General features: G+C 29.9%; 1 protein-coding gene across 1 annotated transcript; it reads right to left on the bottom strand.

Annotated features, from left to right (window-relative positions):
• Window positions 1-2,258: 2,258 nt before the first annotated feature.
• Window positions 2,259-12,781, bottom strand: LOC127735314 (retinol dehydrogenase 11-like). Its single transcript, XM_052245460.1, has 7 exons — window positions 12,689-12,781; window positions 9,036-9,198; window positions 8,376-8,615; window positions 7,307-7,396; window positions 5,558-5,740; window positions 4,856-4,965; window positions 2,259-3,110 (listed from the first exon to the last, which is right to left on the bottom strand). Exons 2-7 carry the CDS (start codon window positions 9,172-9,174, stop codon window positions 2,922-2,924), a joined length of 951 nt encoding a protein of 316 aa, XP_052101420.1. The 5' UTR covers window positions 9,175-9,198; window positions 12,689-12,781; the 3' UTR covers window positions 2,259-2,921.
• Window positions 12,782-12,938: the final 157 nt, after the last annotated feature.

Here is a 12,938-nt window from a genome sequence, read left to right as displayed (position 1 = left end):
TTTTTTAAATATTAGACAATACCTGCCTGCATTTTACCATTATGTTCTATTTTTTTTACCCTGATAGCCATGCTTGTTGATGGAATAGAATAAAGTTTACAAACTTAAATCTCAATTCTCTAAGAATTCAATCGCATTATATTTTTTTAACTCTGGTTTGATAGTTTTGGAAGGAAAAAAAATGACGACAGAAAATGAACACCAAGTGATGGCAAAAGCTCATATGGGTATTTGGCAAGCTAAGATAAAAACCAATATATTCTTTGACAATCTGGGCAAGAATGCTGTTTTTACATCAACTGACAAATAAAATAATAAATGTTGGGTGAAAAGTATAAATGTTGAAATTTAAATCAAAATTCTGTCTTTATAAAAATTATCTAATGACTGGAAAAAAAACAGAAGTATAGGTAACAATGAAGGTTTAACAATGGATTTCTTCATGTATATCACAATTATTTTTCACAAGCTATCTTTAAATATAAATATAAACTTTTTATATATCATTTCAAAATATAAATTAGAAAAAAATACAATGTATATGAATATAAACAATTTGTATCTCAATACTTAAAAAATATTTTAAAGGCACTGACTAGAAATAAATTATTTATCATTAAAAGTTGTAAATATGTAGACTAGATATTGTCAAATGCTGATGTGTACAAAATATAATACTTTGGTATCATGCTTTTTCACAAAAAAATATGTTCTACCTAGTTAATCAATAATGACTGAATTGAATAATAAACTTTTACCCCAAACATGCCAATGGAGAAGTTACAATAAGGTCAGTTATTTGGACCCTTGATTTTGAGAAAGAAAAATCAAAAGTATCATAAACTTATCATATATTCAGATTTTATGGCTTCCAATTTTATTTCCGTATTTAATGCAAAAATGCAAAAACTGCCAACATAGCCTCATTTTCAGATCTTGTTAGTAATATTTAGGTACAATTTTGATGTGAGTAAAATATCTTTCTGGGTAAGGCCTTGGCTTTCATTTTTTAATTTGCACAAAAAATAAGTGTAAAAAAGCCATTTAAGGCCAAATATGTAAATTTCAACATGTTTATAACATCATAGTGATGTTACATGTGACTTTTCTGCACCTTAGTGTCCAGATTACATCAACCTATTCATTTATCAATAAAATAAACATAATTTTGAAAGGCTTGAGTAATTATACAAAATTTTCAATACCAACGGCAGACCAAATAATGGCTCTTATTGTACGTCTGTCTTTCTCGTCATCAAATATAGTCAATTTGTCCATTGCTGCAGTAACTATGTATAAAATTCAGGGCTTCCAAAAAATATTTGAGCCTGCCGGATATTTTTTGTGTTATTCCTAATTTAATCCCTTAAGACTTAGTAACAAAAGGCAATCATGGTAATCAGTTGAGCATTATATAAACAATGATTTACATTAAAACTCAGGAATCTGAAATTTTATCAATTAAACATGAAAAATTGGTCAAATATGAAAGAGCTCATCTCTCTGTTCTTTCATATTTGACCGATTTTTCACATTTAGCCAAGCTCATCTCTGTGTTCTTTCATATTTGAACAATTTTTCACGTTTAATAATAAAATTTCAGATTTCTGTGATTAAAACGATATCAAACTTGACTTTTGATCTAAATTCGGTGTTCTGACGAAAACTGATAAATTGACAGTACATCATACGAAGTGTGCAACATCAGTGTACTTATATCTGTCTTTCACTCTTTATTTGAGCATAATTACGCTGTCAAAAACTTTACTTTAGTTTTTAAAAAGTACATTTTCCTTATACCGGATGCTGACTTAACAATGGTAAAACATGTACCAGAGACGGATTCGTAACCCGTGTAGGACAGGCAAGTCACAATAGAGATTAAGTACATGTAGCTCTTTCCAAGTCATTTCTTCAAGAAAATACTCAAAATTTACTTTAGATAAAGGTATCAATGATAATTTTGCATTTTAAAAATATTCAGATGCATAATAAAATCTCATACCTGCGCATATGCACACATGTGTACTAGTTTAAACAACATGGTTCTGACAATTTTTTGCTTAAAACCTTTATTACTATCTTTTAAAATTTTTCATCAAATTATATTTATATACATATTTCTGATAATTTAAATCTTTTTGACAGAATTAATTAGCTGCAAACCGCTGAAATTTAAGGAAATAACTTTAAATTGACCGATCAATGTCCAGTACAAAATAGTAACCTGCCGCCTGAACAAGTAAATTTAACTGTCAGACAAAGTGGGTTTTGTTTTTATAGTACTTATTCATCATGTCACTTTTATGACTGGAAATGTGTGGTTGCTTAAGGCAAAAAGTCAGGTCAAAAAGATCGCAAAAAAACTCATATTTTCTGAATGATGTTAAAATAACAAACCCACATTATAAGTCCGTTTCAGGCTTGGCAGAACAAGTAAAAAATATAACTTAACGGTCAAGTCTGACATTACAACCATTTTGGAAGCCCTGATAAAATTATAACAATTTCTTTGCAGACGATGGACTAAAAATAGTCTGCCATTTCTATAATTCTTGTATCTCTGATCTACTTTACTTTATAATTATTTTACATGGTTTGCAAATTCTTTATGCAGAAAACAATTTTAAATTCTGATTCTTCCTAAATTGTTTAGTCCTGTTCCATCACATGATTAAATATTAATAAGACAGCAAACCAACAACAAAAAAAGACCAAAATAAACATCTAGAGGGCACCATAGCTATCAATGATGGCCAATCATCCACAATTTATGGCAAGATCTAGCCTTTTTTAATAAATAAAGTAAGACAAAGGCACATTTGATTTTTGTAAATTTCACAACCTGATTCAAACATTTTGATTTGAATGTTACATTGAGCAATATTACAATTTTTGTATACAAAGTTACTGTTCTGCTATTATTTTGATTCAGTTAACCTCTCAGAGACTTCCCATATCTTTTTACACAAACCTTCATCATAAGCTTGTTTACTTATGTATATAGTGCGTTCATAGTCCTTACAATCCATATAATAATGTCCTGACACACCCTTTAGATCCTCACTGATAGCACAATATATAGTAGTCTGGGCACCTTCTTCACAAGTCTGTAAATACATCAATCAGTGATAATATTGATACAGAAGTAATGTTGATTAAAAGCATGCAAGGAAGATGACAAGTAAACATTCACAAGTACATGTCACTGAAGTAAACATTCACAAGTACATGTCATTGAAATAATCATTCACAAGTACATGTCATTGAAATAAACATTCACAAGTACATGTCACTGAAATAAACATTCACAAGTACAAATGTACATGTAATTGAATTGAACATTACAAGTTCATGTCACTGAAGTAGACATTCACAAGTACATGTCACTGTTGTAAGCATTCACAAGAACATGTCACTGTCATAAACATTCACAGGTCAAGCCACTGAAGTAAAAATTCCCAAGTACATGTCACTGAATTAAACATTTACAAGTAAATGTCACTGTAGTAAACATTGGCAAGTACATGTCACAGTAGTAACCATTAACAAGTACATGTCACTGAAGTAAACATTCACAAGAATGTCACTGAAGTAAACATTCACAAGTACATGTCACTGTGGTAATCATTCACAAGAACATGTCATTGAAGTAAACATTCACTTGTAAATGTCACTGAGGTAAACATTCACAAGTACATGTCACTGTAGTAAACATTCACAAGAACATGTCACTGAAGTAAACATTTGCTTGTAAATGTCACTGAAGTAAACATTCCCAAGTACATGTCCCTGTAGTCACTGTAGTAAACATTCACAAGTACATGTCACTGTAGTCTGTTTTAAGTATGAGATGTACTACTTTAAATAACAATTCCCACTTCAGTGTTATTAACTGGCTGTTTGTGTATTGGCTTTAGTACAGATTTGAGCTTAGCCGTTTTATTCTTGAGACTTAAGGAATAACTTATAAAACAGCTTGTGGGTGCGTGTTATACACAACTGCGTACTATACAGGCTATATACTGTAACATTGTCATATAGAATATTTTGATACTTTTAAACTATGTATTAACATTAATAAAAGATATGATAAATTCCGTTAGATTTTACATCAGATTTATACAAAAGTTGTTTACCTTTTTCCCTATCTAAAATAGTGATTTGTTATTTCTCTGACAAAAAAAAATACAGTTTATTTTTTTAAAGTTTTTTTTACAAAATGCCATGAACCATCAAACACAAATGTATATTCAGTGTTAAAAAGTTATGGTTCTTTATTCTTAAAGTTTGATATTTTACTAATGAGGTCAATGATTAATCAGTTCCATGATATTGGGTGTTTAACACCACTTTCGGTACTACAATGTATTGGCTATTTCATGGATGCAAGTTTTTATTGGTGGAGGAAGCCTGAGTGCCCATAGGAAACCATCAACCTTCAATAGGAAACTGGCAATTCCGGTCAATTAAGATTGGTGTCAATCAGTTGCATGATTTATTGTGCACATACAATTTACTTAATCTCCCATTTTATAAATTTGGGTAATTTCTGTATTATAGAAACAATATTAACTTCAAACAGTTTTTGGCTACCTTTTTAAGCCCTCATATATCTATACATCATTTGGTTTCCAAACTTCGAGCTCAGATAATTCATGATGGCACCCCTCTCCTCCCAATAAAAAAACAAAACAAAAAAAAATAAAAATAAAACACAGATTCAAAACATCATAATGCTGTAAAATAAAGATGTGCGATGAATTCCATTTCATTTATTAATCAAGACAAATGCTCAATAGCAATCAATCTGGTATGTTTAAACTTAATGATAATATTTCTACACTCTATTTACCTTGAAAAAGAGAAGTCCCATAATTTGAAATGGTATTCTTACATACACAGGTATGTTTCTAAGAAGTTCTGTACGAACTGATCCAGGATGAAGACACGATGTTGTCACACCTGAAATTTGATAGGATAATTAAATTAATTCTAATGATGTAAAAATTCTAATGTTTTTCCTTAACTATATATATGTATGTAAAATCTGACAAATCATTATCTGTTTACAAAGTGCACAAACTACACAATGTTATGTTTCAGGTATTTAATTCAAAATTAATGATTGGATTCAAGTTAATTTTGATTGAAACATTTTATAATGGTATAAATACTTTTGACAAGCCTCATATTTTAAATTTGAAAATTTAGCTGTCTAAAGTGGTAGAATCTATATATTACAAAAACAACATACGATAGACTCAATGGTATATCTCCCTATTGAAAATTTTCTGACAAGGGAGGTCACTCAATGAAAATTGAGTCTGACACCTATGATAATAGAAATTCATTCCCTTGAATGATTTAGTAAACTGACAAGAATGAAAAACAGGTGTCTGCCGTTTTGAAAATACAACTCTTTATTTTGTAAATGCACTTACAGGCAATAAAAATATAAATGGATAAGTATATTCTTCATAAAACTGGTTTGTTCAAGTGTCAGATATTAACAATTCATATTGAACAAAACTTTGAGAGATAAATAATTACTTACTGGTTCCTTGTAATTTTCTTGCTAGCTCTTTGGTAAACATTATATTTAACAGCTTAGTATCATAGTACGTTCCAGCAATGCTGTACTTTTCCCCATTTAAAGTATCAAAGCTGACATTCCCAAACATATTCACTATAGAAGAAACATTCACTATTCTACTGTTTGGAGTCTTTTTCATTAAATCTAAAAGGCAATAACAAGAACAAATGCAATGAAAACTATTTATGTAATAAATAAGTACAAGAATGTGTCCATAGTACACGGATGCCCAACTCGCACTATCATTTTCTATGTTCAGTGGACCTTGAAATTGGGGTCAAAACTCTAATTTGGCATTAAAATTAGAAAGATCATATCATAGGGAACATGTGTACTAAGTTTCAAGTTGATTGGACTTCAACTTCTCCAAAAACTACTTTAACCAAAAACTGACAGATTGAACTAAATCTAAGTATCAAGAGCATTTAGACTTTTTTTTTTAGTCATATACCAACTATTGCAAAATTTAAAAAAGGGAGGTAATTCATAATTTGAGTACAACAGAGAAATGCAAAATAAATGTAAGTTTGGCTAATATATTTTGCACATGATCAAAGTTCATCTAACAAGTTCTTACAGTATTTCTGATATTTTTTAAAATATATATAAAAATGAAAAGAAATTAAGTAAATGGACATGAAACTAATAAAAGAAAAAAATCAGGAAATCAAACTGAACATAAGGAAATCTTTTATCAATGTCATTTCCTTGCTGAGAAGAACAAGCAAAAGATAAAAGAATTTCTTAAATGAAAGGGAGATAACCAGATCTTGAATCTTAGATTTTTCTAAAAAACTGTTTCCTCTGTAATGAAATTCACAACATCCAAACATCATTGACATAAAAAATAATCAAGAATTTTTTAAAATGTTAAAAAGTATTCTCATCCTTGATAAAAGATCAATGGAAGAAACTTTTTCTTCCATTAAACCAGATACATTGTTTTCATACACTACAGATTTATTGGTTGACTGTAACTCAATTTGTTTTAATGCTTAAATTATGATGTTAAATAATTTTCTATGTTTACAAATGAAATGTTGTAACAAAGCAATGTGTTAGTTTGAATGGTAGATCACCTCTCATGAAACTTTCCAAAATTCGAGATTTCCCTTGCAAAACCTCCGCTTAAGTTAGAAAAAACTTATTTTTTTAAACACAATAATTTGTTGAAACTAACTTAGATAGGTCTCATCTGTGTGAAATTTGATAGTTTAATTCTAATGTTGAAACTTTTTTAACATGTAAAAGTTCCAAGGTCAATGTACCATGACTAAGGGGTCAGCTAACCACAAACTTTATCTACAAAATTGGTACATCTATTCTATATCATGACATCACAAGACACAGATCTGAGGAAAGGACACATATTTGATGCTGGACAAAGGGCTACAAATTTGAGAATCATGACACATGGGACACAGATCTGAGGAAATGGCAGATATTTGAGGTTGGACAAAGGGCCACAGCTTTGAGTGTGATGATATCATGGAACACAGATCTTAGGATAGGACACACTTTGAGGATGGATAAAGGTCCACAGATTTGAGTACCATGACATCATGGGACACAGAACTAATGCTGGATAAAGGGCAACAGGTTTTAGTGTTATGAAGTCACAGGACACTAATTTGAGGTAAGATCACAGATCTGAGGCTGGACATAGATTTGACTCTTACATACATATTGGTGTCCCTATAATAATCTTACCTAATAACAAGTTAGTCAATAAGAATGGCCCAAGATAGTTTGTTGCATAACTATATTCCAAACCTTCTTCTGTCATGGTTTTCTTCATGCCTGTTTATATTAAGAGAAGTCTAAATTACTGTGTTTGAGCTGTGATTTTATCAATATCTTTAAATAGATTTTAAACAATAAGAAGTACTCTTACTGATATAATTATACAGATTGAGAATGGCACTCATAAAAGAGCTGTTTTACTTTCAATTATATTTTCAAGAGCATATGAATCAACATGAGAATTTTGTCCAACTTCTTCTTTTATTGAATTTTTCATAGTTTTCTGCTAGTTTTTCATGCGCATTACAGACATACTAAAACTTTTTAAATGTAACCCTACAAGATATAAAGCATATGGCTACATTCCCTTACTTGTGTTTCATATTTTCAATGTTAAAAGAGAGCTATTTTTTTAAGAAGTTTAATACTATAACGAGTATGTGCTAGATCATTGTAAATGTCTATACTGTGGTCTATATGTTTTAATTTATATTTTTGTATGATGCTTAATGTTGGATTGCTTTCTCATTAAGATATATCTCATTTCTCTTCTTATCAGTATATATAACCATACCAAGACAACTGATCAATACATTGTATAAGTCATTTATTACGAAGTACTGACTTGCCATTGATAAGACTATATACAGTCTGTTTTATTTTTATTTTAAGGAAGAAAAATTGAAATGAAAGAGTTGAGACAATGCAATAAATATCTGTATTTTGCTTTGTTCTGACAGATCTTTTTTTTTATATCTAGATAAAAGAAACAATCTAACCAAGCAGATATTTCATTTTGTTGAAAAAAAAAGATATTTTTATGTTGTTTGTTTTATATCTAAATTTAAAAAAATTCAGTGAAACTATCAAATCTAGTTGACTAATTCATTTGATGGTGTTGGACTTATGTGTATCAATTCATGAAGAGGATTAAGTGTAAGTCATTTTGATAAAAACAAAATTTTGAAAGTTTTAGATGTTTTCCTTTTTTTTGGTTATTTCTGAAAAAAATATAAGTGTAAATAATGACTCTTGCCTGAAACTGCTGCATTGTTTACCAGAATGTCCAATCTTTTCTCTTCTTTTATAAAATCTTCAGCAAACTTTCTTACCGATGCCATTATACTGAGATCTATAATCTTCACAAGTACATTTTGGTTGCCTGAGGTTTCTTTAATTGTTTTACAAGCTGCCTCTGCCCTTTCTTTGCTTCTACATGCAAGAATCACACGACCTTTACGTCTGGCAAAACTTAGGGCTGTTTCATATCCTATACCTAAATTTCAAAACATTATTTTGTTAGAAAAGACACACATGATACTTTAAACATGTTTTTATTCAGTTTATGCAAGATATATGATAACAATAGATAAAATAAGCAGTTTTAATAGTCATAACAATTCAAATTTTATCAAATTTTAATCAATCAAACAAAAATATCTTTTTAAGTAATAGTGAGTAAAAGCTTCATAAAAGAACAAACTTTGGTACCCTAAAAATTTTTTTTTTTCTTTCCAAAATTTTCCAAAAAGGTGACATATTACATGTAAGTGTGCACCTTAAATATAGAAGCATGTTGACTGCTAAATATTGTACCTTCACTGGTTATTACATTTGAAATTTTTTTTATTAAAACTTTGATAATAAAAATATGCCTAGAGTAAAATCTGTAATATTTTTTTTATCTAATGCTGACCTGTGTTGGCTCCAGTAACTATTATTGTTTTCCCTTCTAATGATGCTGTACTGTTGCATTTTCCCTTCAGTAGCTGGACAATAATATATACCACAAGTAATACTGTACTGATGGTCACAAACCACAATGAATAATCCATCCTCTTAAAAAAGGGGGGATAATCCTGCAAGGTAAACAATTCCAACATTAAGTTAATTGACAATACAAAAACATTTACTGCAAAACATTAAAACAAATTAAAAACCACTGGTGGCAGGTGCATTCATATACAATCTAAATTGACTAGGACTGCCAGTTTTCCGGTTGAAAGTCGGTGGTTTTCTCTGGGTACTCCAGCTTCCTCCATCAATAAAAACTGTTCACCACAATATTGCCACAAGTGCTGAAAGTAGCCTTAAACCAACAATCAATCAATTAAAATAGTAAAATCAGAATACATGATTGCTGTTATATGCTAATATCCTAAAATATTTATAAAATTACAAATAATTAGAAATGAGCTTTTCAATCACATTTTATATAAAGTACAGTATTAAACTTACATCCAAACAATAATGGAAGCTGTCTTATTCAGCAACATTAAAAAACTAAGGTTAATACCCTCCTTCTCAAGTTCTCCCACACAATCAGCATTTTCTAATATGTTGAACGTGTTAAATGTCAATTTCATGAAGAAAATTTATAAAAATTGTTCACACTTGTTATATCCTTTTTTGTAATGATGTATATTAATTTTTAGTAACTTATAAGCTTCTTAAGATATTTTCAGAAAATCCTGAAAAATCTGTGTATCAGATATGCTACAGGGGTAATACTTATTTAAATTTTTTATACACTTGAAGATTTAAGCAATACTTACTTGAATAAGTACATTTGTCAGATTAAATTTTCTTTCTAATGACTACTGTTTTAAACAATCTCCCTCACATTACTGCAAAAATTTATTTATACAAGTAGTTATTTTTTAATTACCCCTTAAATTCTCAAATTCAGGGAAGTCAAATAATACTTCAAATATTTTTACTGAACTGTGAATGATATTTTGAAACCATGCAGTGTTCGATTTTGTATCAAAAGAACTTTGCAAAGAACTCTACTACACTCAGATGTCAAAAACTGTGCAATGTCCTTAAAAATTATTCCCTGGAAGATTTAAAATAGATATTATATATGAAAATAACAGACAAAGTAGATTTTCATTGTCTCTTGAGTTGTACATTTTTTTACTTTCATGAATAGTAAAGACAGCTATTGAAGACAGAAAATTAAACACTGAGTTACAGTAATGTAATCAAGAGAAGACCAAGACAAAAAGAAAAATGTGACTTTCTTTATTATAGTTTTGAATACGGTATATGACTTATTTGAGTTGGAGTTATTTCCCCTTGGTTGCATGTTGTCCTGTTGGGAGGTGAAACTGATTGATTTTCTTATTTGACTAACCAAATTCAAAAATGTGGTAAAAGCAAGTCTGAGAATGAACCAAACTAGATTATAGTGATGAATTATCCAAGGCTTAAAAATTCAAAATTCTTCAGAAAACATTTTTTTCTAAAGTCTAGTGGTCAGTTTAACAAGTTAAATTTGGTTGACTTAAGAAGAAATTGGTGCATATTATAAAAGGGTAATAACTTTTACTTAAATTACGCAAATAACAAGTTATCAATTTAGGTTAAAAAAATATCTAAGGGAGATAACTCTACCTCAAAAATTAGTTACTTTTACCAAAAAACAAATTTTCCTTGGAGAAGTATTACCCCTGATCATGTTGACTGTATGCAGAAGTACAGCAAAAAAAATAAATAAAATAAAATGGAAAGATTTTGGATTACCAGTCTTATAGTCTACACTTAAGAATAAACTTTCCTACTGTAATTGAGACTCATCTCTTATTGTCATAAATTCCAATTCAATTCAATATTTTTTTCTATAGTATTGATATAGATAACATACATTGATTGTGTCTATAAAGGATTGATATTTGGTGAGACAGCCTGATGATCCCTTAATTATAGTCAAGGGTGCCCTGTATGTACATACAGGTCGAATTTAGTTCTATTTCAGAATTAATGTTAATTCTTTAGACAAATGAGGTAGTGAATGGGGTACCCAATATGAGGATTAATGGAAACATTAGCGATAATCATTTTTTTATCTGTTTACTTTTACAGTGATGTGTTTAGTGAATAGGGGGCATCTGACACTTGACGATAAAGGCCATTCATATCCTCATAAATATTATGAATGTTAATGGATGAGGCAAAAGAAAAGGAAAAGGGTAATCATCTCCTCTTAAACAAAAGTACAGAGTTCCAATGTCCTCCACCTTGCACATATTTTATTTGTTCAAGGGAATAACTTAAAAAATATTTTTTGGTTTAAAAAACGTTTCATAAATATCTATAAGAAATTAAGGGTGAAAGCCCTTGCAATGCAATTTTCCATATAATTAATATTTCCAAGGGGCATACCAATGGCACTTTTCAAAATAGTTGATGATCAGCACTGATTTTCAAACTAGGCCAAGGTATTGCTGATATACACCTCTGATATAAGTTTCAAAAAAATCTGGCAAGAATTTTACAAATGAGAGAGCTTACAATGCAATTTTTCATACAATTTATATTTCCAAGGGGCATAACTCTTTTAAAAAAAAGGTGATTAGCACTGATTTTTGAACTCGTAAGTCACATTGCTGATATAATCTCTGATATAAGTTTAATCAAAATCTAGCAAGAATTGTACATGTGAGAACAATACATGACCAGCAGACAGACACACAGACATGCACTTGGGATTTCTATATCCCTTGCATTTTGCAACACGTTGGGTAGGGGACAATTTGGAGGGTGTATCACGAACAGGTCTTTTGCACATATGTGTCAGTGCCACATTGTTACAGGTAATTTTATACACTGATCCTCAATTATGTACACTTGTATACTTAAAATAAGGGAAATTTATGCTTCAGCAGTTTAGTTTTATTCTTATTTTAAGTTGGTGCTGGGAACAGTATATCTAACGGGAAATGAATCTGATACGCTTTTCAGTATAAAATTGATAAAATCTCGGACTCCCCGAGACTTCCCGAGATTTACGGATTTTGGTAGCGTCTGACTGAAAAACTATCAGAACTGCTCAACAAATAAACCACATAACTCTACTTGTAAATAAATACAAGTTTTATCATTTAGTAGATATATTTTGTCATATAAAATTACCAAAATAAGTTTGATTTATTTGATGTGAAGTGTTTTATAATAGTTTGGGAATTTGTAAATCATCGCGGCAATGGCCGCCATTTTTTTATTACCTGGTTGGCATTCTGCACAATTCTGTGATGAAATGCTTTCGATTTTAACAAATTTGAAGTGACAGAATACAAGTTTGATACACTAGCATCACTGTAAAACTAGTTTGAATGACATTTTATTGATAACATCAGAAATTATTAGGATAATAGCGAGTCCGTTTTTAACACATGTCCGTTTCTGTATCGTATCTTTATTAACTATGGCACGACGATAAAATCTACTACATTCAGGTAGTGTCAAGTCCCGTCAATATATATGTTCCTGGTTGGTGACAACGTTTGAACTTAACGAATTTTTTATCTGAAATCAATTTTTATTTCTTTGAACTTTCAAAACTACCTGCAAATTAAGGATTTAAATGAATATCTTGTCTTTTCCTTTAAAGGCAATGAGAAATCTTTCTATGGCCAATTTTTCGGTAATAGGTTAAAATGCCCCTTACAACATCAAATAATTAAATGTAAACAATAATGAAATACATTTAGATACTGTTTTTTCGCCAACTTGAAAAGGCTGATCAAAATTAACCTGATCAGGATCTGATATAAATAAATGATCAAACGAATAAAACACTTAAGAACTCCAATAT

This window comes from Mytilus californianus, unplaced genomic scaffold, assembly GCF_021869535.1.
Source record: "Mytilus californianus isolate M0D057914Y unplaced genomic scaffold, xbMytCali1.0.p SCAF_3, whole genome shotgun sequence".
Taxonomy (NCBI): Eukaryota; Metazoa; Mollusca; class Bivalvia; order Mytilida; family Mytilidae; genus Mytilus; species Mytilus californianus.
This window is presented reverse-complemented; position numbering and strand designations above follow the sequence as displayed.